Source organism: Physeter macrocephalus, chromosome 6 (genome assembly GCF_002837175.3).
Source record: "Physeter macrocephalus isolate SW-GA chromosome 6, ASM283717v5, whole genome shotgun sequence".
Classification (NCBI taxonomy): Eukaryota; Metazoa; Chordata; class Mammalia; order Artiodactyla; family Physeteridae; genus Physeter; species Physeter macrocephalus.
In genome coordinates, this window is record NC_041219.1 from 7,771,065 (window position 1) to 7,798,739 (window position 27,675).

At 36.9% G+C, this 27,675-nt stretch overlaps 1 protein-coding gene across 1 annotated transcript in view; it reads left to right on the forward strand.

Moving 5' to 3' along the window:
- The window catches only part of RAB21 (RAB21, member RAS oncogene family), a 29,182-nt gene extending 7,251 nt beyond the window's left edge, over positions 1–21,931 (forward strand). The window contains exons 2-7 of the mRNA XM_007123887.4: positions 6,168–6,227; positions 6,984–7,091; positions 10,557–10,620; positions 17,994–18,048; positions 18,559–18,647; positions 21,550–21,931. Coding sequence (XP_007123949.1) covers positions 6,168–6,227; positions 6,984–7,091; positions 10,557–10,620; positions 17,994–18,048; positions 18,559–18,647; positions 21,550–21,692 — 519 coding nt within the window. The 3' untranslated portion in view covers positions 21,693–21,931. The remainder of the gene's footprint in view (positions 1–6,167; positions 6,228–6,983; positions 7,092–10,556; positions 10,621–17,993; positions 18,049–18,558; positions 18,648–21,549) is intronic.
- The last annotated feature ends 5,744 nt before the right edge of the window (positions 21,932–27,675 follow it).

A 27,675-nucleotide genomic window follows, 5' to 3' on the forward strand; every position in this document is an offset into this window, starting at 1 on the left:
GGTTGTCTTTTCATCTTGTTTGTAGTTTCCTTTGCTTTTCAAAAGCTTTTAAGTTTCATTAAGTCCCATTTGTTTATTTTTGTTTTTTATTCCATTACTGTAGGAGGTGGATCATAAAAGATCTTGCTGTGATTTATGTCAAAGAGTGTTCTTCCTATGTTTTCCTCTAAGAGTTATACACACATATTATTAATGAAAGTCTATTGAACTTAGATAAAGACAGGAAAGTATTTGTCCACAGTCAGTTACTGTGCTGCATTAGGTATTTTGCTTTGCCAGTGATTAGCAAGAACAAGTGATCTGGCTAACAAAAAGAGACAAAAAAACATTAAAACATTGATGAAACAAGTTATGAAAAGGCTTTCATTTGGCAAATGTACTTTGTTCTTATTTTATCTCTCCTATAATTTTATTTTTTAATAGAGATTAAAAAATATCCACTGTGATTTCAGATAAGATGTTGGGTAAATAAGCATCAGGTGCAGATGACAGCTGTCTAATGAGATTGTTAAGTCTGTCAGTACCCCTAAAGTCTGGAAGATGAAATCATTGGAATTAGAAGAAATAGTGGTGCTGTAACTCCGGGTTTGGAGGAGTAAGGTGGGAAATGTACCATTACTTTGATCCTCATTACTTTGTGCCTACCCTGAGAATATTCTGGGAGATGAGTTGGTGTCCAGGAACACTTAGTGTCCAATTGGAGGAGTGCCAAGTTAAGAATGTGTGTATGTTCTGGAATAGGCAGCTTTGTGCAATGGAAAAAGCACTGTGGAGTCAGACAGGCTTCCACCCACTGCAGTACCTGACTGAGTTGGCTGACCTTGGGTGAGTCACTGTATTTCTTTAAATCTCAGGTTCACAACTGTAAATAGGGCTAACTACCTACTTCACAGGGTTGTTACAAAGAATAAATGAGAAAGCCAAAGCATGGTAGCACACAGTATGTACTATTTTTTTTCCTTCCCATATTCCTAGAACCTTTGAATTGATGTTGTTTATGCCACTCTCCCTTGCTCTTTCTAAATGGGGTTCTTCACTGAGATATTGCCAGGGATTTATAAATCCCTTGGGAAAGTGTGTGAAAAAAAATTTTATATGTGCATATGAGCAGTTTTCTTGAGAGTGAGTGGGTTCATAGCTTTCATCAGGTTCTCAAAGAAGTCTATGATCATGCCTCCCTCCCACTCTTACTACCATGTAACAGAATTAAGAACCTCTGCCCCAGAGTAAGTATTATATAACCATGAATGGTATCTCAATAGTCTGGCCAAATTAAGTACGCGTCATAGAGGTAGTAGGAAAAAAAGACCAAAACAGATTTCAACCATTTGATCGTTTGCTGCTGTCTTGATGTTACATAAAATCTTGCAGCTTTATTCTCAAATATAATTGTTTTTGTTTTTAAAACAGATGCTTGTTCTTTAAGAAAATATCTATAAAATATTAAAAACTTAGGGTGTATGTAAAATGAGATGATTTGTATTACAGAGGGACTCTTTCCATAGAGTGGGACTTAAGGTTTTTGTTATGAAGGAAAAAAAAGATACAGTGGGGACCCTATGGTAATGTGCTTTACTAATGCATCAGATATTTGAGTTAAAATAATTTGGTTTATAAGGAAACTTTTAGGAACACATCTTTTATGTAAATTGAGTTATACCAGTCACATTGTGGATATGTTTATCTACAGTAACATTTGCAAGTCTGCTGTGGGTGGCATTATGGTTCCCCCTGCCCCCTCTATTAGAGAAGAGTGTTAGCTCACATCTCAGTCTGGGAGGTACCATATCATAGTGGTTATGAGTCATATCTGGAGCCAGACTGCCTTCATTTAAAATCCTACTCTGTCACTTGCTGTGTGACCTTGGACAATATACTTACCATTCCTTTGTCTCTGTTTCCACATCTGTAATATTTGGGTAATAATTATGTCTAATCACAGAGTGTTACGAGAAGTGAATTAATATAGAAAAGCTTTTAGAACACTGCCCATTTCATTAATGCACTGTGAAAGTGTTAAATAAATAAAAATATGTACTCTAGTTAACAGAAGACTTATACCCATGAAAAGTTAACTTAAAATACAAGGTGGTATATGCTGTATATTACAAGATTAAGTTCCCTAAAGTTCTTCTGCATAGAGAAATTCACTGTGGGTTGTCTGGGTGGTATGAGAAAGCTTAAAAATTCAAGGAAGAAGAGTGTGGGTCATGAACTGGTCTTGATAGGTGAGATCCAGATAGAGAAAGAATAGGCCCAAATTAGAGAGGAATTTTATGAACAAACAGAATTGGAGGGAATATATGATATAGACTATATGAGTTTCCGAGTAAGTAGAGAAATACTGGAAGCTTTCTTGGAAAGATAGATGTGGACAAATGGTGGAGGTCCTTGGATACAAAGATAGGCTTTGAGACTTTTATTTGTAGATTAGGGCTCCCTGACTTTTATAAAGGAGAAGCTTATGAATGATTTTGTAAAAAGTGCATAGCACAGTACTTGGTGGAAAGTAAGCATTCAGTAACTGTTAGCTAGTATTAGCAATAGTGGTGGAAATGACTGCGTAGTGTCTCACTGTATGGATGGACTATATTTGTATATTTTTAAAAAATAGCCTATTGATGGACACTTAGGTTATTTCTTTTCTTTTTCTTCTTCTTTCCTTTTTTCTTTTTTTAAATAATCGTCGCTGTAATGAGCACTCTTTCCATAAAATTGTTGGGTTTTTTTTTTTTTTTTTTTTTTTTTTTTTTTTTTTTGCGGTATGCTGGCCTCTCACTGTTGTGGCCTTTCCCGTTGCGGAGCACAGGCTCCGGACACGCAGGCTCAGTGGCCATGGCTCACGGGCCTAGCCGCTCTGCGGCATGTGGGATCTTCCCGGACCTGGGCACAAACCCGTGTCCCCTGCATCGGCAGCCGGACTCAACCACTGCGCCACCAGGGAAGCCCCTTAAAATTGTTTTATACATCCGTAGTTCCTTAGGAGAGACTTAACACTGTCTCTGAACTTACCATGGGAGAGTGATGGTAAGTTTCAGAGGGAATAGTAGAAAGGAAATGATGGAGCTTTACCAGCTATAATTCACTCCCCTCTGCTGAGAAATCCCCACAAAACTCATGACAAAAAGGCTATCATGGTATTAGCTGCCAGCAGGGATGTAGTTCAAGCATACTTATTAAAAATGATAACTTATTAGAGAGCTCAGCTATGGATATGATAATGGTTTTTTGTTTGTTTTTAATCATGGAGGCTTTGGGAAGATAATTTAGTATGTAGACCAGAGAACCAGAGTGTGAGGTGAGACCAAAGGTATTTATATTATGGCGTAATATGAGACTGGTGGTCATAGAACTCCAGAGGAAATATAAAAACAAGGCTTGGTAGGTTTTTTTAGAATATGGGATGACAGGGGAGGAAGAATATTCAGTGATGATATTTCTAAGATTCTAAACCTCAGTGACTTGGAGAATGTGATCAAAATACTAATGTTGGAATGGAAAGCCGATTTTGGAGGGAAGATCAGTTTAAATATGTTTGAAAGAAGAGAGGGAGGCATTTAAGTTTACTTACCTATTAAATATTAGGATAGGAGTCAGGTTTTGAGTTTCTTTATATAACATTGATATTGAAACAGAACAAATAGTTGAGTTCAAATAAATTATACAGCTAATAAGTGGCAAAGCCGAGATTCAAATCCAAAGTTCTGCTTCAAAGTTGATATTCTTCACCCTTATGCTATGAGTGGGAAATAGTCCTTTATTCATATTTATTGTCATAACATATATTTGGTCTTCTCATATTCCAAGTTATTTCTTTGTCGTTTTGCCATTGAATTTATTTCATACCCTTTTCTATATAACCTGTGGTGTTTTTTTAAATAAAGGTATTTCTATTTTATTTTTTTTGGCTGCGTTGGGTCTTCATTGCATGTGGGCTTTCTCTAGTTGCTGTGAGCGGGGGCTACTCTTAGTTGCGGTGCATGGGCTTCTCATTGGGTGGCTTCTCGTTGTGGAGCACGTGCTTTAGGCGCGTGGGCTTCAATAGTTGTGGCACGTGGGCTTCAGTAGTTGTGGTTCACGGGCTCTAGAGCGCAGGCTCAGTAGCTGTGGCACACGGGCTTAGTTGCTCCGCGGCATATGGGATTTTCCTGGACCAGGGCTCGAACCCGTGTCCCCTGCATTAGCAGGCGGATTCTTAACCACTGTGCCACCAGGGAAGGCCCCTAACCTGTATTTTATTTAATAAAATATCTTGTGTAGCTTGGGCTTTGAAGGCAGACATTCCTGGATTTGATCTCAGCTCTGCCATTTGTGTCTCTGTAGATTCCTTAGTTAATCACTAAATCTACTGGCCTTTTCTTAGTTTTAATTTTCCTTGGTATACATACAGCAGAAAGTCCTTCCTGAAATCTAGGTTCCTTCTCCTTCAGTAATAATTCACCATCCTAGCCTTTTATCTGTTTTACTTTCCATCTCTGCACTTTCTTCTCTATATATATATACACTTAAATGTGACTGTCTCTGCATAGCTTTGAAGTTGGCTCTTTGTTCCTTTTTTAAATAGGTCAACTGACTCTGGTTTCTGATTATATTCCCTCTTCAATTACTTGATTCGGTTTTCTCTTTTCTATCCTCATGCACTTAGTTCAGGCCCCTTATGTTTTCCTTTCCAACTTTAAAATAGACTTCTGTCTTCCAGGTCTAGTCCTGTTCTTTCTTCCTATTGTAGTCATTCTTTTTTTTTTTTTTTTTTTTTTTTTTTGTGGTACGCGGGCCTCTCACCGTTGCGGCCTCTCCCATTGCGGAGCACAGGCTCCGGTCGCGCAGGCCCAGAGGCCATGGCTCACGGGCCCAGCCGCTCCGCGGCATGTGGGATCTTCCCGGACCGGGGCACGAACCCGTGTCCCCTGCATCGGCAGGCGGACTCTCAACCACTGCGCCACCAGGGAAGCCCTCATAGTCATTCTCTTAAAATATAGATCTTACATGTCCTCACTGCTTAGAAACCCTTCATTGATTATCCATTGCCAACAGTATTATTTCCTGACATCCTTTGGATGAGTTAGGTGTTTCTTTAGGGAAAAAGAAGTCAAATGAGTTTGGGAAATGCTTGTATAAATGCAGTTAGTCAGCCTTCCTTTTGGCAGAATTTTAGTGTGCTAATGGGTACTGTGAATGCACAAAGGGGATATAGAGCAATATACAGAATTCCCCAAATATACCTGACTGTAGTATACATTAAAAAACAAAAAACTTGTCTAGTATCTTGGAACACGTTTTATTGAGAACCACAAGGTAAAGTCCATAGGCTTATATATGGAGTCAGGACTTTTTTTTCGATTAATTCAACCTTTGCCTATCTTTGTAGTCTCATCTCTAGCGTCCACCAGACCGACTTGGAGTTTCCCATAGGGTGGGGAGTTATGTTTTTCAGGCTTCGGTGGCTTCACCCATCTGTCAGGAAAAACCCCTACTACTCCTAAAGGGAAGATCATTACCTTTTTTCTGAAACCTTCTGTGACTTATCCAAGCAAGCTTTACACTTCCTTCCTCAGCATTTTCCTTATAGTATACTTGGCAAGACCGTCCATTTTAACGATTATCACATGGTATTTTAATTCTCTTTATATTTTAATTTCTGCAATGGACTATAAGCTCCTTGAAAGCTGGAACCATTTCCTTTCATTTCTGTGACATTAGTACTTAGGGCCATTATTAGATATAGTTTAAATAATTGAATTATAAAATAATTGCAGGAAAATTTCCAATAATAATGGTATTCATACAGTTAACTATCAGTAAACATTTCTTTTATCTCATCTTAGAAGTCTCTTAGACGCTTTCTATAATGAGTAGGTAGGTGGCATCAAATTAAATGCGAAGAAAATGGTGTAATGAGGAAAAAACTAAGAAAACATATTTACCCATTTTTTTGTACTTTTCATAACTTGTATTCATAAAACAAAATATCTTTTTCTTAGATTAGAGTAAAAATAATGTTCTGTCTTCAGTGGAAATAATGTTTAATCATTAATAAAAACTCAGTGATGACTTTTCCTCCCAGATAACTTATTTCACACTGATATGATTCATTCATCTGTAGTTTTGAGAACAAAAAAAGTTATTTTATGTGAAACATTGTTTAATGTATATCTCTCTTTTCTTAGGCATCATTCTTAACAAAGAAGTTAAATATTGGTGGGAAAAGAGTAAATCTTGCTATATGGGTAAGTTAACCTTTTCAGCTGTATGAGTGAAGGCCTAGAGTACCTATTCCTGGTTCTCTCATAACTAATTGGCTCAAGAATTTCTGGATTTATTTTAGTTAACTGAAGTTTAGCCAAAACCTTTTTTAAATAAACATTTTTTTCCTAAAATCTGGCTAAGAATTTTATCTTGCATACAATTGTATACATGAATAGTTCTATCATAACTTTTCAGCTGGAGAAGGGTCACCTCAGAGGGATTCCATGTCAGAGAAAGGGATGGACAGCCTGCCTGGCCTTTTTTCCCCCAACTCCATATTCTAATCCTCCAAGGGAACGGCCAGTGGAGAGTAGGGCAAGGATAATGCAGTAGTGTACCTGTTGGCAAGTGATCCTGGTGCATGCTTTTTCTCCTTGTCTCCTCTCTCTGGGGAGAACCTAAATTTAGTGCAAGGCCTGTTCCTGGCTTATAATGCCATTGTGGCCCATTCTGACCCTTTGGCAACTGAAACGGTTATTTAGTGAGGGTGGGAAGATTGCTGAGGAGGAGGAAGGTTGGGGAGGGGAGAAGTAATCTTTATATAACAGTAAAACATTAAATATTGATTATAACTTGACTTAAAAATTTTATTTGTAACCTGTTTTGTTTCTTTTAATGGTGTTTGGGGTTATCTATAACTTTATACCCCACTTTCCAATTAAACTAAAGTTCACTGTAGTTACAATAACAGATGTATTTTTTCTTCTGATCTAATAAGAGTTTATTGCTTTATTTAGGATACAGCAGGTCAAGAGAGATTCCATGCATTGGGTCCAATTTACTACAGAGATTCAAATGGAGCTATTTTAGTTTATGATATAACAGATGAAGATTCTTTTCAGAAGGTATTCTGTTTACTTATGGGTACATGACTTAATAGAACAACACTGATTTTTTCAAGTCTGCGTTAACATGCTTTTGTTTACTAATGTGATTAGCCTTGGCTTTAAAGGTAAAGTATAGTTTGTGCATAAATGATGACCACTCATATTTTTTAATGGAGTATTTAATTCATGTTAACAATATGGATATCATTTATTAATAGTTTATTACATGGCTTTTTCAGATATTAGGAAAGGGAAATAATCTGAAGTAAAGCTTCAGAAAAATATAGAGGCTTTTTTTCTCCCTATTAAAGAAAAATCACATACATTTTTTTGGTTCCATACACACTGGCTACCTGATAACTTGATATGCCTGCATGGGCAGGTTCCATAATTGTGGGGAGGAAGACGAAGAACTAAATCAAGTTTAAGCTCTTTCTTCTCACTAAATTTCCTGGAGGATATAATATAAATTTTAAAAGGACAATCTAGGTAGTGTTCATTTTAAAGCTCCTCCATTTTTTTTTAACCCCTCTTTAAACATTCACCAAAAATAAAGAATTTTTATAGTTGTTTGGGACCAAAAATGAGTGACCATTAAACTTACCTCTGAATTCTCATCACAGTTAGGATTGTGACTAGTTACTTATTTGACCTTTTCTTTGAAAACCCTTCTTGGAATAACTTTGTCAAGGATGTTTAACTGAAGGGGGTAATTTCCAGGGTAGAAACTTTTCTTGACTTGAGTTACAGGTTTGTACTTGTTGAAATTACTTGCCTTTTTAGTTTTTTATTTTTATTTTATTTCCTAGTATTTAACTGATGAAGCAGATATACAAGTTAGCCCTTGGATTATTAATGCCATGTGGAAAAACTTAGTCCAAGGAGTAGAAAAATGAAGCAATAGGTAGCTTTCAGATTTAATGACATTTTAAAAAGTTAAATATTTGGGGTGCTGTTTGTTATCCCTTCCTGCCTTTTTGGCATAAAAAGAAGTGGTTTAAGTATTTTATTGCTTAAAAGAAGGTGGAGTCTATTAGGTTGAAAAGTGACCAGTTATCTCTGGCTGTATAACAAAACCCCCAAAATTTGGTGACTTAAAACAACGATTTATTATTTCTTGTGGTTTTTTGAGGGTTGACTGGGCAAGTCCTCTTCTCCATGTGGTGTCAGTGGAGTCACTCATGCAGCTGCATTGAACTGGGGGTTTGGCTGGGTGGGAACCTGGATCCAAGAGGGCCTGGTTTTCCTCCACATGGCCTCTCACTCCATTTGGTGTCTCATTCTCCAGTACTCTCTCCACATACTCTCATTATTCCGTATTCCAGCCAAAGCTTCTTATGTGACAGCTGGATCCCAGGAGTGTAGCTGCCTGACCTTCTTAAGGCTTTAGTCTGGAATTGGCATGGCATTAGTTCTGCCACATTCTTTTGGTCAAAGCAAGTTACAAGGCTAGCCCAGAGTCAAAGAGAGAGGAAATAGATTCTTGGCAAAGAATTGGTGACCATCTTTAACTCATCACAGAGTGTATGGGGGTAATGTATAGGATGCCTGTGGAGGGGGATCTGATTGCAGATGAATAACAAATTTTTTAAAAATTGGTTAGATTTAGTAGGTCGTGATACTGTATGTACAGGGAGTAGGGTAATACACAATTGCATTCTGTCATGTTTCCTTTGAAGTGATGAGGATGTACATTTTATACCAGTACTGTCAGATTTTTCTGATATGAAATCAACTAAGGGTGGAAGTTAAATGCTTCTCTGAACATGTTATACATATATGTGAGTGAATCAAAAAGATGGGACTGTATTGAGAAAAGTGTAGTTCAGTGCTATTATAAATTTTTGATTACCTTTGTTTTTATAAAGATTTTGTGTTTACTACAGTTCCTTTGCATTCTTGCAGAGAATAGGCGTGTGAAACTGTTACTTTGTGCATAGGAACATATGCACAGTAAATGCTTACCACACATATCTAATGTAATTTTTGTAATTTGTAGATGTGTGTGTATTTTTTTTAGGAAGGTATATAAGTTCTGTGTCATTTGATTTACATACATGCTAAATTCCATTACACAAAAATGAAAGTAGGTATCCCAAGTTGGTTCTTTATCCTGTTTTATTGTAATCAATATATTTAAAATCATGAGTTCAAAAGATTACTTAATTTCAGGGACTTCCCTGGTGGTCCAGTGGTTAAGAGTCCACCTTTTAGGGCTTCCCTGGTGGCGCAGTGGTTACGCGTCCGCCTGCCGATGCAGGGGAACCGGGTTCGCGCCCCGGTCTGGGAGGATCCCACATGCCGCGGAGCGGCTGGGCCCGTGAGCCATGGCCTCTGGGCCTGCGCGTCCGGAGCCTGTGCTCCGCAACGGGAGAGGCCACAACAGAGGGGGGCCCGCATACCACAAAAAAAAAAAGAATCCACCTTTTAATGCAGGGGATGTGGGTTCAATCCCCGGTCAGGGAACTGAGATCCCACATGCTGCGGGGCAACTAAGCCCGAGCGCCGCAACTACTGAGCCCGCGCACGGAGCCCGCGTACCACAACTAGACAGCCCACGCACTGCAACGAAGAGCCTGTGTGCCACAACTAAGACCCGACACAGCAAAAGAGAGAGAGAGAGAAAGGAAGGAAGGAAGGAAGCCCAGCACTTAAAAAAAAAAAAATTACTTAATTTCAGTTTACTCCCAACCGTGCCTGCTGCTCGGCTCCCTCCGTAGTGAAGAATCAGTTTGCCACTGGAGTCATTGTGCACCAGTGGCTCTCCACCAGGGGGCAGCAATGTCTAGAGACATCTTTGTCACACCTGGAGGATGGAACTGGTATCTAGTGTGTAGGAAGCCAGGGATACTGCTAAGCATCATACATTGCACAGGACAGTCCCTTACAACAAAGAACTATCTGAGCCAAAATAAGTTCAAGTTAAGTTAATAAGTTCAAAATAAGTTCAAGTTCAGTAGCGCCGAACTTGAAGAAACCTTTCCTACACCAAAGGAGGAAATTTTATTTTACTCTTTTTGGTACCTGTGTACATTGTGTTTTTCCTTTAAATGTGTGACACAGAAGCTCCTATGCCCTCTATTTGGGACCCAGTTGGGGTACAAAAGATTTTTAATTAAGCCCATGTTTTCTTAAGTCCAAAGTGATTCTCTGTAAGCATCTATTATCAGAGGCTGGAATTGACATGCTTTTGCTTTGGTGAACAGCTTTGCTTGGATTTATGGGCAGTTACGAAAGTTTGTAATTAGAGATGCTTCTGTTTATTCTTATGTGTAGCTATAGAGAGAAATCTTTCCATTGGATGTTTGTCTGTGTGTGGTTTGCAATATAAATGATCCTACAGTGAATCATTCCTAGTAATAACTAAATACATAGACTGTTAGACAAATTTTGAGGTATTTTGACAGTGTTGAGTTTTGGGTTGTTGTAATGGTAGTCATTGTTACAGGATTTGTTTTAATATTTACTCTTTTGTGTACACAGGTTAAAAACTGGGTCAAAGAATTACGGAAAATGTTGGGAAATGAAATCTGTTTATGTATAGTTGGTAAGCATCATTACTTTTTAAAAATGTCCTTTGTTTCCTTAACACTTTATTAAAGAATAGTAAATAAGTAATTTTCATTTTAAAGTTACATGAGAAAAGAGTGGTATTTTAGTATTTAATATTTTAGTATAATTTTGGATTTGGAAGTGATCTTTCAGGAGATTCAGACATCTGTACTTCAAGGAATGCCTTTGGGGAGCAAGTGGGAAGCCCTAAACATGTAGGGCTTCAAGTCCCCCAAGCCTTGCTTCAATTTGATCTTTGGTTTTTCATCATAAGATTATTTTAGAAAAGAAGAGTTCAGCAACTACTTTACAATATAATTAAAATCAATGACTTAAGCTGTGTTCTTGTTCTATATATTTAACTATACACATTTTTGAGTTAAGAACAAATTTGACTCCAAAGATACAAGTAAATCATGATATACTAGACTGGAGAAATATCTTAAGAGGTAAAGTAAAACAACTCTAGAACATACTCTTGGACTTCTGGCGTTTCTCTTTGGTTTCCTTTTTCTTTAGAGTATTAGTTCTATGATATAACAGCTAATTATTGGGCAATAAAGTGTTCCAGACACTATGCTGTGTACTCAGTGGACATTATCTCATGTAATCTTCACAACCCTATGAGGGCTTTGTAGAGGAAGCTGAGCCCTGGAGATAACGTACTTAATAACTTGCTCAATATCATGCAGCTATCAGAGATGGGATTCAAATTGAAGTCATTCAGACGCCTCTGCTTATGATATTAATCCTTATGAATAGTCTCAGGCTGTTTTCTCTCTTCCCTTTTATGTAACTGATAAATGGCTTGGGAGAAACCAGAGTAGTTTTAGTGGAGGACATAGAATGGAGTAGTCACCACGGGCAAATTCTGCTTTTAGCCTTAAGAATTTTTTTGTTTCAACCTGAGTTTACATTTCTTACATTTTGTCACCATTAGATTAGTAAACTTTACAGGTCCAGATCAGGGTGCAAGTTTTGGGAGAGGAACAGGAGCTGATCTGGCCTGCTTTTTAGTCTAGATGCTAGATGTTAGGCTAGATGGTGGGAACATTTCAAACAAGAACACTGGAGTCGTAGACCATATAGGAGTTTGGGACCAAAGCTGCAGCTAGTCATTAGTGAGTTTGGCCTGCTTTTGTCTGTCTGGTATATCAGACTTACTGGGAGTGGAAGTGGTCACAGTAGGTGAATGACTAAAGATTTGATGATTTGGGATTCTGGTTATCTCTCAGAAGAGAGGAAGGAACTAACACATTCTAAGAAACATAGCTAACATATTCTTAAGAAAGTCAAAGAAGGGATTTCCCTGGCAGTCCAGTGGTGAAGACTTCACCTTCCAACACAGGGGGTGTGGGTTCCTCCCTGGTTGGGGAGCTAAGATCCCACATGCCTTGGGGCCAAAAAACCAAAACATAAAACAGAGGCAATATTGTAACAAATTCAATAAAGGCTTTAAAAATGGTCCACATCAAAAGAATCTTAAAAAAGAAAAAAGGAAAGTCAAAGAAGCCTCAAGAACTTGTTACTTGACCAAGGTTACAAAGTAACATTTAAAAAATTAGCTGGGTGGGAATTCCCTGGTGGTCCAGTGGTTAGTGCTACGCACTTCCGCTGCAGGGGGGCATGGGTTCAATCTCTGCTACGGGGACCTAAGATCCCCAAAGCCTCTCAGCACGGCCAAAAAAAAAAAAAAAAAAATTAGCTGGGTGAATAAACTTAGGATAATTAACTTAAACTTTGTATTCTTCATGTTCATATTCTAAGAAGGTTTAGTAATGTTGAATCTGGTAGCTTACTGCCCCCAAGTAGGGTTAGATATACCTCATTTCATGTTATATAATATTTATTAATGTTTGGTATAAAGTATAAAAAGCTCACTCTCCCTTTTCCATTGGCAAGTGTGACATGGAATTCTGTTTGTAATTCAGAGTTGGAAGAATTTTGACAGCCCATTTACCACAAAAGGAAAATTTCACGAAGTTACCATAGCTGTGTAACCAGTACATTAGAAGCCCCCTTTCTTTTTTTTTTTTTTTGTTGCACTCCTTTCTCATCCCAACACTACCCCAGTTGCCTTCCTCTCACCATCCCCTACCCACAGACATAATCCTGACTTTTTACTGCAGGGACTGGTTTTGTTCTGAATTTCAGATAAATAAGCTCATATAGTATGGGAGCTTTTTTGTCTGTTTTTTTGGCTTTACATTATGTTTACAAGATTCCTCTATGTTATTGTATATAGTTGTAGTTCATTTTACTCTCTTTGCTATCTAATACTTAATTCTATGAATATTCCACAGTTTATCCTTTTGCTGTTGATGGACATCTGCATTATTTTTTCCACGTCTCGATTTTCATTTCATTCTGTATATGTTCAGTGTTTATTTTCTCCCCTGTTTTAAAACTAACTTCAAAATAATACTACCTCATAGGATTGTGATGAAGACTAAATAATGATTTGGAAAACACTTGGCATAGAGTAGGCATATGACAAATATTTGTTCCTTTCCCTTTACACAAGACAGTCCTTCAAACATTTGAAGCCTACTTGGATGGTTCACCTAAAAATCTTCCCTAGGTTTTCTACTGTTTGGGCTAACTTTCAGACATCCTCATCATCCTGATTATTTTTTTCTAGGTTTATTTCAGTGTATCAGTGTGTCTCCTACACTTGAAATGAATACTAGAATCCAAACATTGTTGAGTCAATGTATACCATAGCTCTCTCTTTTTTTAAATCTTACTGTCCTTCTACCAGCATTGCCCAAGATTGCATATACTTTTTAGCAGTCATGTCAACTCAATTTCTCTTTTACATAGATTATAGTTAACAAAAATCAGAATTCCTTTTTTATAAGTTTATAAAGCTCTTCTGTCAGGCTTTCCCCATCTTCCTACATAACTAAACTATTTAAACCTAAGTGTAGGAATTTCAACTTGTCATATGTTTCTGAATGTTTATGTTTGATATATAATCTACTAGCTTTTTCATGTGTAAATTAGATGCCGAATCTTCTAGGTCCTTATCTAAATCACTGATAATGTGTAAAGCAGGAAGAGGGAACTCCATACTTCGCTAGCAGAGACTTTTCCCTCTAGTTTTAGTTAATCCATTGATCAGCACTCTTGGCTGTGGTTGCTCTGTTTAATAGAGTATTTTGTTTCTAGTCTGTCCTTAACATTTGTATGTTTGTTAAACAAATATTTATTATTAATAATAGTTACCATTTATTGAGTACCAGGTACTATTCTAAGAACCACACACTTATTTCAGCCTCCTGACAACACGGCAAGGAGGCATTGTTGCCATTTCCATTTTACACATGAGAAAATGGACTTAAGAGAGCTTGATACTTCCCAAACGACATAGTATATAGAGATAGACCTGGGATTTTAATTTAGGTCTGTCTGCTACTTCAAGCCCATATACTTAACCAATAATATATATTGCTGGCTATGTACCAGGCTTTGAGAATAATGTAGTGAATAAGTTAAAAAATAGATATGGTCCTTGTCTGCCCAGAGCTTATCATGTAGGGTGAGAGAGAAAAACAGGCTCTTACTGTACATTATGATACATGCTATCAAGGGGTTGGGGGTGATATCACAGAAGCAAACCGAACTAAATTGGGGGAGGGGTGGTTAAGGGATTTCCGAAGCCAACCAGGGTTGTGGTAGGAAATGTGTTAATTATCATGGGTTTAATTCTCTCATAACAGTATTGATTTTCCATTTGATCATTCACTGTGATCATTCACTGTGATGGCTGAAAAATACTCTATTGAACACATCCTATGTGCTAGGCTTTTTACATATATCTTATTTTCACATCAACCTTGCAAAGTTTATTAGCTACATTTGTACAAAGTGAGACTAAGGGGTTAAGTAATTTGCCCCAAATCTTATAGTTTTGAAATGAGCCAAGGCTTAAAAACAAGTTTTATCAGATTTAAAAATTTCTTTCCACTAGGCCACACACCATCCAGTCTACGCAAAATAAAGTTCTAGCTCTTTATTGCTATTAGGCCGTCTGCCTTTAGCGATGGGTGTATCCCTTCCATGATCTTAATTCAAATAGGTATTTTTAAAGAAGATAAAATTTTTAGTATTCTTAGCAGGATAGCCTTTTCCTCTCCAATAGCTTCCGTCAGTTTTCCCCCCTAGCCTTTATTGTACTATACTTTCAAGTAGGTGCTTACTTTGGTGGTTATTCTTATTTTCAGGTGTTGTAAGCCTATTGGAAAATTCCCAATGTGGCTGCACAGTAGTATTGAAACAGATATGATCCTCAACCACAAGCTTTAGCTCTCTTGCTTTTAAAAGAACATAGCTAAAAAGGTCTTGAACTTTGGAAAGGTGTCAGTCACTGACAGGCAGTTTTGTGACTTGGTCTGTGCTGTTAATCCATTATGAGCACTTTTTTTTTTTTTTTTTTTTTTTTTTGGTGGTGCGCGGGCCTCTCACTGCTGTGGCCTCTCCCATTGGGGAGCACAGGCGGCCTCTCACTGCTGTGGCCTCTCCCATTGCGGAGCACAGGCTCCGGACGCGCAGGCTCAGCGGCCATGGGTCACGGGCCCAGCCGCTCCGCGGCATGTGGGATCTTCCCAGACCGGGGCACGAACCCGTGTCCTCTGCATCGGCAGGCGGATTCTCAACCACTGTGCCACCAGGGAAGCCCATGAGCACTTATTGTTCAAAGAAATAGTAGTTATTTAGTAGAGGGATTTTTTTTGTTTAAAATATTAATTATGTTATTAAAATAGTTAGCCAATTTAATAATAACTGGTTTTAGGGAACTCCCTGGCAGTCCATTGTTTAGGACTTGGAGCTTTCATTGGCATGGCCTGGGTTCAATCCCTGGCTGGGGAACTAAGATCCCGCAAGCCGTGTGGCGTGGCCAAAAGATTAAAAAACAAAAAGATTAAAAAACAAAAACAAACAAAATACTGGCTTTATTAAAGTTTAGCTAAGTTTAAAATGCTGTTAAATAATAAAGCAGTGTCTGAATAATTTTCCCCAAATATTCATTTGAGGCAACAAGGTGATTGTCTACTTTCCCTATCCTCAGTTTTTAAAAACAGATGTTGGTAATTATGGTGGATTTTGAAAGAAGAGACGTTAAAGCTCTAACAAACCAACTCATAGGGTTTTAGTTAATTGCAACAAAAGTCTCCTTTGATCTATAGGAGGCTGTTTTACCTTTTTACGGTGGCAGAATCTTGTGCCTCTGTTTGTTGGAGCTGCCTGCCACTAGGTGGTGCTTTTTGCATTCGTCATAGCATGAAACAACTTATTCCACTGGTGACTGTTGGATATATTGGTTGTAATATTTAGCAAATTAAAAATTGTATTGAGGGCTTCCCTGGTGGCGCAGTGGTTGAGAGTCCGTCTGCCGATGCAGGGGACACGGGTTCGTGCCCCGGTCCGGGAAGATCCCACATGCCGCGGAGCGGCTGGGCCCGTGAGCCATGGCCGCTGAGCCTGCGCGTCCGGAGCCTGTGCTCCGCAACAGTGAGAGGCCCGAGTACCGCCAAAAAAAATAAAAATAAAAATAAAAATAAATTATATTGATAAAGTATAATGTGGGAAATCAGAACTGATATGTGTCTTCTTGCTGAGATAGGCTGATAACTGTTCAAAGAAGGAAGAGTTTATTACTGAATTTGTTAGTACTAGCTGAGCTTTAGTATGTCTGCTTCCCTCCCTCAACCTTAGGCTATGGTGTCAGATCATTGCTTAAAGCTGCACATAGGGCTTCCCTGGTGGGGCAGTGGTTGAGGGTCCGCCTGCCGATGCAGGGGACACGGGTTCGTGCCCCGGTCCGGGAAGATCCCACATGCCGCGGAGCGGCTGGGCCCGTGAGCCATGGCCGCTGAGCCTGCGCGTCCGGAGCCTGTGCTCCGCAACAGTGAGAGGCCCGAGTACCGCCAAAAAAAATAAAAATAAAAATAAAAATAAATTATATTGATAAAGTATAATGTGGGAAATCAGAACTGATATGTGTCTTCTTGCTGAGATAGGCTGATAACTGTTCAAAGAAGGAAGAGTTTATTACTGAATTTGTTAGTACTAGCTGAGCTTTAGTATGTCTGCTTCCCTCCCTCAACCTTAGGCTATGGTGTCAGATCATTGCTTAAAGCTGCACATAGGGCTTCCCTGGTGGGGCAGTGGTTGAGGGTCCGCCTGCCGATGCAGGGGACACGGGTTCGTGCCCCGGTCTGGAAGGATCCCACATGCCGCTCGCTGAGCCTGTGCGTCCGGAGCCTGTGCTCCGCAACAGGAGAGGCCACAACAGTGAGAGGCCCGCGTACCGCAAAAAAAAAAGAAAAAAAAAAAAGTTGTACATAATTAGGTGCTCAGATTATTTGAGGTCTTCATATACAGAACCTCTGGGCTTGTACCGCTCAGTTCTAAGCATCGTATCTTTCATTGGGTGCTTATTACTTCAATGCTTTATCTGAAATTGTCTTCTAGACTCTCTAAGGTCCCGAGAAAAAAATGACCTTATTTACAAGGTTTCCTTTTTTACCCCTATAGGTCATAATAGAAGAAATGAAAATATTTGTTTGAAGTGTCCTTAGGGTATTTTTCCCCTTTCCTGTATGTTATTTCCATTGCCTTTAGCGCTCTGTCCAGCCTACTTACCTTAATCTCTACCCTGTACATAATAAGGAATCTGCATTTTGCAGTTTCTACACTTTTGTTCTGGTGGCTTTATGGCATAATCTCAGTTTGGTTCCATTGTTTAAGGAGAGCTAAACTTATTTTCAGTAATTTAATATCTGCAGGATGTTCATATACTAAGTTGTCTCATGTTTTTAATACAAACACTAGTTTCTTCTCCTGCAGTGGTGAAGTACTTCAAAAGCCATATATTTTAATGCTTTCTTTAACCAGTTCATATCATCCAGAAAACCAAAATATTCTTAGGATCCAAGAGGCTAGCCTAATATATTTTCATGAACCATAATTATTGATTGGGGACCATTTACACTTGGCTAAGACTCATAGGTTTATCCTTAGGATTCCCTAGTGAATCTTGGTCCCATTTATACCCTAAATCAAAAATAGTGCTTATCTCTTTGGAAGAGTTATATTCTCTGACAGAGGCTGCAGCTTCAGGAGGGATGTGCATTGAGCCATTTGAGGGAGGTTGAGGCATTCACCTTGACAGTCATGATCAACTCTCATATCCTCATATCCAAATGTCCTGAAACCTTTCAGTTTCAGGACATTTAGAAGTCTGGTGGGGATTTGTATTATTTTTCCAGATGATTAAAATGGCAATTGTATATTTAGAATTGGCTTAATTTCATTATAAAAATGAATCAGTATTAAAGACTGGCATTTACATTTTCAAATTAGGTAATAAAATAGACTTGGAGAAGGAGAGACATGTTTCCATTCAAGAAGCAGAATCGTAAGTGTTACCTCTTCTCCTCTTCCTTCCTTCAGTCACTCTCTGTAAGAAGTCTTCCTCTTTGCACAGTGTACTTTACCATTTAGTTATTACTCAAACCTCTTAATATAGATTGAGCTAGTGGATTCAATGAAGCGTGTTTACACTGGCAATTTCTGGCTTTTGGTGACATTTAAAGTTATTCCACTTTCACTTCTCTTTCTGGTTTCAGTAAAAAGTATAAGAGTGATGCAAAAGAAAACTGTCATGGCAAAATAGTCAGTGAGTCACAAAAACTAAAGTATTTGGGTTGCAAATTAACTTAGAATAAAAGTCTTGTTTTATTCTTATTTAAAAGTTGATTCAATATATAGAGACGTCAAATGGTATATAATCTTAATTTCACTAAACCTGGGTTAATTAGTAATAAGTCGCTAAAATTGCTATTGTAATAAAAGTTCAAATAGCAGTCATGACAAAAACATGAAACATATTTTTACGTCAATTACTGATGTTACTTTTTTTTTTAAGGTATGCAGAATCTGTGGGAGCAAAACATTATCATACTTCAGCCAAACAGAACAAAGGAATTGAGGAACTCTTTCTTGACCTTTGTAAAAGTAGGTATATGGCTCTTTTTAAAATATTGGTAATATTTCTGGACTGATTTTTTGTTTGTTTTTAATTTATTTTATTTATTTATTTTTGGCTGTGTTGGGTCCTCATTGTTGCGTGTGGGCTTTCTCTAGTTGCGTCGAGTGGGGGCTACTCTTCATATTGCAGCACGTGGGCTTCTCATTGCGGTGGCTTCTCTTGTTGCGGAGCACGGGCCCTAGGCCCGCGGGCTTCAGTAGTTGTGGCTTGCGGGCTCTAGAGCACAGGCTCAGTAGTTGTGGCGCACTGGCTTAGTTGCTCCGCGGCATGTGGGATCTTCCGGGACCAGGGCTCGAACCTGTGTCCACTGCATTGGCAGGTGGAGTCTTAACCACTGCACCACCAGGGAAACCCCTGGGGTGATGTTTTACAGTTTCCATTTTGACCATATTGATGATTTGTCGCATCGACCAGTATTATTATTTACTTAATATCTTTAACTCATTTTTTGAAGCTTAAATACCTTCTTTAGCCCTATTTCAAGTAGTAATCAATGGCTATGAAATCTTTTGTATAGTATTTGCTAAATACATATTAAAATATATGCATTACTATTAAAAATAAAAATGGAAGGGGAATGGACAGAATAAAACAGATTTAAGAGTTGTAACAACCTGTTGCAGTGGATGGACCTTATTTGGATCCTAATTTGACAAACTAGTGAAAAAGAACATTTGTGAAACAATTGGGACTATATGAACACTCACTGGATATTGATGACATTAAGAAATTATTGTAAATTTCTTTAGGCGTGGTTATTGTGTAGTGGTTATCCTTAAAAAAAGAATTCTTATTTTTTAAAATGTTTCTATCTTTTAGAAATCATATTAAAATAATTTATGAATAAAATTATGTATCTGGAATTTGATTTAAAATAATGGTAGGGATGATTGCCAAGTATGGATGAAATTGTGTGATGGACACACAGATTTTCATTATGCTCTTCTTTCTACTTTTATATATGTTTGAGCTTTTCCATATTAAAAAAAGAGAAAGGAAAATGTTTATTATATACAATCTGAAAGTCATTTCTCATATCACCAATAGAATGCACACTATACTTAGGAAAATCCTAGTCTATAGAATAATGGATTGAAATGATTTTGTCAAATTATATTCCTTGTAGTTATAGACTTCAGAATGATGGTTTTTTGCTCTAAAAAAATGTACGTATACACACAAACTTTGAAGTAAATTTCAGTTTTATGTAAGCCTGAAGATCATTCATACTTCTTCTAGAGCATTAATTCTCTAAATGTGGTCCTGTAATCAGCAGCATTAGCATCACTTGAGAGTATGTTAGAAGTGCAAATTCTTGGGCCTTACCCCAAACCTACTGAATCAGAATCTCTGGAGGTGGTGTCCAGAATCTGTGTTTTAATCCCTCCTTATGATTCTGATGCATACTAAAACTTGAGAACCACTGCTGTACATATCAGTCACTAGGAGATCTTGTTAAAATGCATAATTTGATAAAGTGGGTCTGATGTGGGCCTGAGCTTCTCTTTACTAACAGACACCCAAGTGGTAATGACACTAGTCCTCAGACCATACTTTGAGTACTGAGGTTCTAGATCAGGGGCTTATAAATGTTATATATCATATCTTTATATAAAAGAATTGAATATTCTCTATACGTTTATTTTAAAAATTATAGAACATGTACAAGTACTTACGATTTTCCGTATTTTACAATATACATTAGTATTTGCTAAATACATACACATTATGTATATACATTATACATTACATGTTTTTTGTATACATGTATACAATATACATTAAAAAAATAGAAATTTCGAAAGGTTAAGGAAAAATAAATTGAACATTTTCTAATTTTACCTCTGGATTTTCCCGTATACCTCAATTTGGAAACCATTGTTCAAGAGCAATCTCTGGACCCAAGTTTAAGACACCTTATTCTGTTTTAAGGACTCTCTTTTCTTTCCTCATCTTTTCAGATATGTATTTTTCAACTGTTTACTCCTAGTCTGTGTCTTATATTCTCATTTTTCTTAACTGTCTCTCAAAGAGCTGAAGTTCTAAATTTTAATGAGGTCTGATTTATCAGGTTTTCTGTATGAGTCATGTTTTTTTGTCTTACATGAGAAACCTTTGCTAACTCAAAGTCATAAAGATTTTCTTCTACAGAGATTTCCTCCTGTGTTTTCTTCTAGAAATTTTGTTTTACATTTAAGTCTGTAATTAATTTTTTGTTAATTTTCACATATGGTGGTAGGTGTAGATTGAACTTTTATTTTTTACATGTAAATGTCCAGTTCCAGTACTGTCTCTTGAAAAGATTATGCTGTTTTCATTGAATAAACTTGGCACATATATTAAAAATCAAGTGACCATATATATGGGGGTCTGTTTCTGGACTCTATTCCATTGATTTCTCCTTTCACCAGTATCCTACTGTCATCATTCGAGTAACTTCTACTGTATCTTTAAATCAGATAGTGTGAGTCCCCCAGCTTTGTTCTTCCTCTTTCATCTTAAACTCTTTTGTTCTTTCAAATGTTATTTGGTTAAAAGTTTACATGACTTACTGAAGAATAAATCTCGCACCCTAAATATTGCTTGTACTTGGAACAATTTGACCTTCTTTGATGTATTTCTAAGTATACTTGGAAAACCTTAAGGATGACACTTGTATACAGTCATTTGTTTAAATGAAAAACTTTTTTTCTCTGGTGATGTCACTGTGGCTGTTATACAACTGGACAGGTACACTTGCTATTAATTTTATCTAGTTTCCTTGTTGGTTGAAAGTCAGAAATAGCTATCATGGTGGTAAACTGAAATTATAGAAACAGAAAACGCCGATTGTGGTCCTAAATAATTTCTGCTTTCTCCCTCTCTTAGGGATGATAGAAACGGCACAAGTGGATGAAAGGGCAAAAGGCAATGGCTCCAGTCAACCAGGAGCTGCAAGGCGAGGTGTACAAATTATTGATGATGAACCTCAAGCCCAGAGCGGTGGCGGAGGGTGCTGTTCTTCTGGATAACTGTTCACCCCTAAGGAATAAAAAAACAAACTGTGGATCCTTGCCCTCAACACAAAGACTGCCATATTCCAAGTCACATTATTTTACCAATGGAATTAGAGAGTTAACAGTATTTTAAATTACGTTTATAACACTGCAGAGACCTTAAGTGCTAAACTTAGTGGGGTTCATGACCAGAGAATTGGCATTTTCTACACATGTTAACAAAGCAATTACCAATGGCCTTTTTACACATTTTTTTTCTTTAACAATGAGTAATATGCATGTAGAAAAGACCTACTTAAAGGCTTCATTTATATTCTTTTAAATCAGATCTTTATTTAATAACTTATATATGTTGTTGGAATGGTATACATTTTTGCAGTCCTTTGTATTTTGTGGTAGTTTGAATTGTATCACTTCTAAACAGCAAACTTTTTTTTTTTTTAATTAGCAGATACCTGAAGTACTATTTTTGCAGGGTTTGCACAGGCCCCTAACTGTCTACTACACTTTGATATAATCTATATTCATCCTGTATGCTGAGCTGATAAAATACATTGTAAATTACATATTAAATATTTTATCTGCTTTTACAAGCGCAAGGTGCAAAAATATATACGGTAGTCTCATTGATGACTGTAAAGTGAATTAACATTTGGTGATAATGTCTAAGCTTTTTGACTCTGATCATAGCTCCCCTTCACTTTTGTCTTAACTTGAAAGTGGCGTGTTTAAATTTTCTCATATACTTTACTTGAATTATTGCTGTTGTCACAGTTTTTGCCTCTGTAAATCCATCTAATAATTGAGCAACAGCATTTGCCTTTTGGGGTTTTTTTTGTTCTTTTGTGGGGTTTTTTTGTTTGTTTGTTTTTTGTTTTCTGTTTTTTTTGTTTGGATAAAAGAGATGACTTCTGATTTTGCTTTAGAATGGTTACCTTAGAAGTATTTGAGTGGAGCATGCTGAGTTTCACTGCTACAAGGCTTTAGTTTTCTCTTAGGCTTTATGTGAGATGGACTCATTGGTATGAGAAGAGAGGAAGAAGCCCCAGATAGTAGCCACTCACCAAGACTCATTCATACAGCATGTTAGTGGTATTTTCTCCTCCACAGGCAGCACTTTTAGATCCTTTGTGAGCAAGCTGTTTCTGGTCACTGCTTGCCAGAGATGAACACAGAAAGCTTTGTTTCATTTTATAAGAGCTATCCTTCTGAGTTTCTTTGAAGGGAAACATTTCATGTAATGAAGTTATAGCGAACACTGGAAAGATTTATTATAAAATTATATTCTTGTATACTTTGTAAATTAGTCTCTCACTAATTTTTTTTTTCTTTAAGCATAGGACTGATAGAATAGAATCAAGCACTGCTCATAGGAGGAACACAAATTGTGGAAATTAACATAAATTGTTCTTGTTCTAATATATATATTTTTCCATTTCTGTCATGCTTGGAAAACTAGTAAATGTTATGTCTAAGATAAAATGGAATGGTCCCTGGATTTACTTCTTATAAGATGCAATAGTATACAATAAAGTTGTTAGCATGAGCAATTAAAAGAATATAATGAGGTTATAGTTACTAAAGAAGTAACTTTACCAGATGGGTTAAAGTTGAATAAATTGACACCTTGAAGTTATGATATTAGAATTTTAACTTAGTATTAAGTATTCTATAAGGCCTCATTTTACCTTCCTTAATTATTGTCCTTGTCAAACTCAACACACTGCTCCACTGTGTGTGTTTAGGGAGGGCGGGGTGGAAAGAGTCTTCGGGAAGATAAGCTAAAATTGTGTAGTCTCTTGGTTTCCTGTGAAGTTACTGTTTATGCAGGAGGTGGAGGGAGGCAGGGGAAATCATGAGTACAGATAAAAGAAAAAATTGGTTTTGCCCTCCTGGTTCTTTCAGTGGTAGTAAAGAAAGCCTTGCCATTTCTACTGTTGTAGATGTAGATGGGAAAGAAGCTCTTCTCCATTGGAGTGAAGTATGTTTTTAAAACTAATTAGACATGAAATTGAGCTTTATTCCAAAAAATAAAATCATAAAGCCTGATAATTGGAGAGTTTACTCTCTATTTTTGACCCTATATTAATGATATAAAGTCCAGATAGAAACCTCTGCTCCAGAGTTGCCAGATAATTATTGATATCGTACAACCACTCTCGATTTTTTGTTTTATTTATTTTTTGTCTTTACTCTTCTTTGGTTTCTATGTACCTTTCTTAACCTCAAGCATTTCATTCTTCTTTTTTTAACCTGTAATTTAAACTAATTCAGTAGCAACAATAGATAATATGGTATACCTGACCTTGCTCTGAAGCCCAGAAGGTCTTTAGATAGGAATAGGGTGAAAGGGTAATGAAAGAGGACCAATCAATTGCAGCATGTATACAAAGGAAAGATAAAAAAATGATAAACCAAGGCTGAGGAAGTTTTTCTGATACTTTTTTCACCTTCCTAATACCTGTCTTTTGTGTTCCTGTCCTTATAATTGTGCTATTAGGAAGAAAAGACAAGTTATCGTGTTGTGTATTAAAAGTAGTAGGTAGGTAGAACCAATATATTTTTCAACTAGTAAGTGTATACTCTTCGTATATATAATTAAAAATTGGTTTAAGATAGTCATTAAAAAGGTATCTGAATATTTAAAGTATACAATCACTGTTTCTGTAATGATGCGTATTCTGCTTCTTGTTTTGCATTGTGATTATTGAGGAAGATTATTGTTTTTAAAAATGTATATTGCAACAGTTTTGGGGTAAACAGTAATCTGAAAAGAAACAAGCATCACGTTATCATATGAAATATGAGTGTTTGAATTTCTTTTCTTCTGGGGTTATCTCCTGAAAATAGCCTAAAGCTATGGCTGTTACAGCTAAATTGAAATCTTTTAAAAAATATTAGCCATATATTATTGTGATTACTTTTTATTTGGCATTAAAATAACAGAAGAATGATATTTCATTTTTAGATTTTCAGTAAGAAAAAGTAAAATTTGAGAAATAGAGAAGGAAGGTAGTAAGAAGTAGAACTGAAAGGTAGATAGGAAATTCTACCACCTGACAATTTTTTAAATCATTTTAAAAACCACATTACTTTTATCAGATGGTTTCTAAATAAGGCAAGTTATGCATTGTGCCAAATATTTAGAACATTAAAAAAATGAATTGTTATACTGTTTATTTCTTTTAATACATAATTTGCAATTTTCTATATTATAAATGCTACCAGGGGTCTAGATCATTGATCTTATATTATTTTCAGATAATATAACTTACATTTATAATTACCACTTATATCTAGAAGGGTTTGACTTGTGCCTTTGACTTTTGAAATTTATCTTTTGACTTCTGTTTGCCATTATAGTTTTCAGTCTTTTTTTTTATATAGATACAGTGTGACAAAGAGGGAATACATAATTTGTGACCATTTAAAATGTTGAGATCTTCTAGAAAAGGGTGTAGATAGTAATGACCAGCAGGAGCCTTACGGTAATTTCTAAAGATACAGAGACTAAGTAGATCCTTAAGTATTCTTTTCTAAATTATAAAATGCATTATTACCTAGATTTTAATAATTAAAAGCTGGGATTCATTGAACATAACACATTGATTTGATTTCATAGTAGGCATTGATTCTAGTAAGTTGCTGTTCTGTAGTTTTTTTATCAACCAAACGGAGTATATTTGGTGTTGTGGACTAAAATTCATGCTACACATACGTCTTGACTTTGATGGCTTTTCCCTTTTCAAGAAAACAAATTAATTACAATTCTGAGCAAACTTTCCTAAATGTAATTTTTAGTATTAATCATATGTAATGAAAAAAATTTAGAAATACTCTTAAGAGTTTCCAATTTTAAGCAAAAATACTTTGCTTCTAAACAAATATCACTTTGATAGATCTTTAGCACTGCTTGGGCTATCTGGGATTTATATATCATCTCTTTTCTAAGGAAGCTGAGCGTGCTTTTGAGTGTTAACCTTTCTGCAGTACATAATGAACATGGCATGTTACATGGCCCACCCAGAAAGAATCTTATCTTAAAGCATCTTGTCCTCTCCAGAATACTGCACATATTTCCAAGTACATTGCATTAAAGCCAAAGGATGAGCCTGCCTACTTAAATGACCTTTATTCCCACTGTATCAGTTCTCACTTTGATTTTGATACTTCCTGGCAACTGAATCATTTCTTTATTATCAAATATTCAAGAAAAAGCTAATATGATTTCCTTAAATTTGAACTTATATAGAGCAATGAGAGAAAGGTGAGGGTTAGCAGGGATAAAGTATGATGATGTTGAAAAACAGAACAGTGGTATTTGCTAAACTGTATCTTCAGTGGTAGCAAGCTCTTTTAAGGAAACCATCATATGTAGTACTTCCTAGAAGTATAAAAGTTCCTCAGTTTGTGTTTAATTACCTAAGTAAGACTATCTTCTAGGAAAAAATAAAAAATACAGATTATTGTAGAAGTGCCCCTAGTGTACCCCCTCCCAAATGGTAACTATTGCTCTATAGTGTATACTCTTCAATCACCTTTTCTTTATGCATTTATATACATATATATTTACCTATAGAAATACATAATTTTGTGCATTTAAAATTTTTACATAAATTGTGTCTTACTATGCATATGTTTTGCAACTTGCTTTTTTTCTTACCAATATGTCTAGGAGCTCTTATGTGAATATATACACTTTCATTTCTCCCAAATCTCTTTGGGTGTATTTTACCTTTTTATATAACTTCTGACTCTCCATAAAACCTTCCCCAGGGACTTCCCTGGCTGTCCAGTGGTTAGGACTCCATTCTCCCAAGGCAGGGGGCATGGGTTCGATCCTTGGTGGGGGAACTGGGGTCCCGCATGCCACATGGCCTAAAAGGAGAAAAAAAAAAAGCTTCCCCAAAGGAATCTGGTCAATTAGGTGGAGTTGACTGGAATCATAGAATTTAAATGCCAGCCAATGCTTACCTTAGACAGAGCCAGGGTCTCTTTTAAGCATGTGAATCAGGAAATTAGAAAGGCATCTGCCTACAATTCATTTGAAGTATTTTACTTTTGGCCCCTTGTTGACTGATTAATATATAAAATTCAGGAATTTAGCAGATTTTTCTTTATTCAGAATAGGTTTTTACTTGGAAGAAGGAGAAAGAGGGAAGGTATAGTTGATAGGAAAAGAGGACAGGGCAAACTAAAATGAGTCTTTATACAACTTTGAGCAGTTACATAACACAAGACTTCATGCTACCAAAAATTAAGACTTGTTTGATCTGTGCCTTTAATATATAATAAAAAATGAAAGTCCCTCTTCAGATGTCTCCCCACCATCTCACATCCCTCTTTAGAGGGATTGTTAACAATTTGGTATGTGTCTGTATCTCATATATAAATGTTTTAATTTATATCTGGCCTTTATAAAATTTCAATTTCCTGAAAGCAATTTCTACCCTATGTCAAATTCTGTCCCCAATCAACTGACCAACTTCCTAAGAACAAACCTGAATCATACCTTTTTTAAAAAAATTAATTTAATTTATTTATTTTTGGCTGTGTTGGGTCTTCGTTGCTGCACGCGGGCTTTCTCTAGTTGCGGTGAGCGGGGGCTACTCTTCATTGAGGTGTGCAGGCTTCTCTTTGCAGTGGCTTCTCTTGTGGAGCATGGGCTCTAGGCGCATGGGCTTCAGTAGTTGTGGCACGCAGGTTCAGTAGTTGTGGCTTGCGGGCTCTAGAGCGCAGGCTCAGTAGTTAATGGCACACGGGCTTAGTTGCTCCGCGGCATGTGGGATCTTCCCGGACCAGGGCCCGAACCCGTGTCCCCTGCATTGGCAGGCAGATTCTTAACCACTGCGCCACCAGGGAAGCCCAGAATCATACCTTTTTAAAGAAAGAAATCATTGGTGACATTTCTTGGACTAGAAGTTAACTACCTGACTCTTAAGATGTTTTATGTTTATTGTAAATTAAGCCTAAGGAGTAACTAGCATTCTGGGGAAGT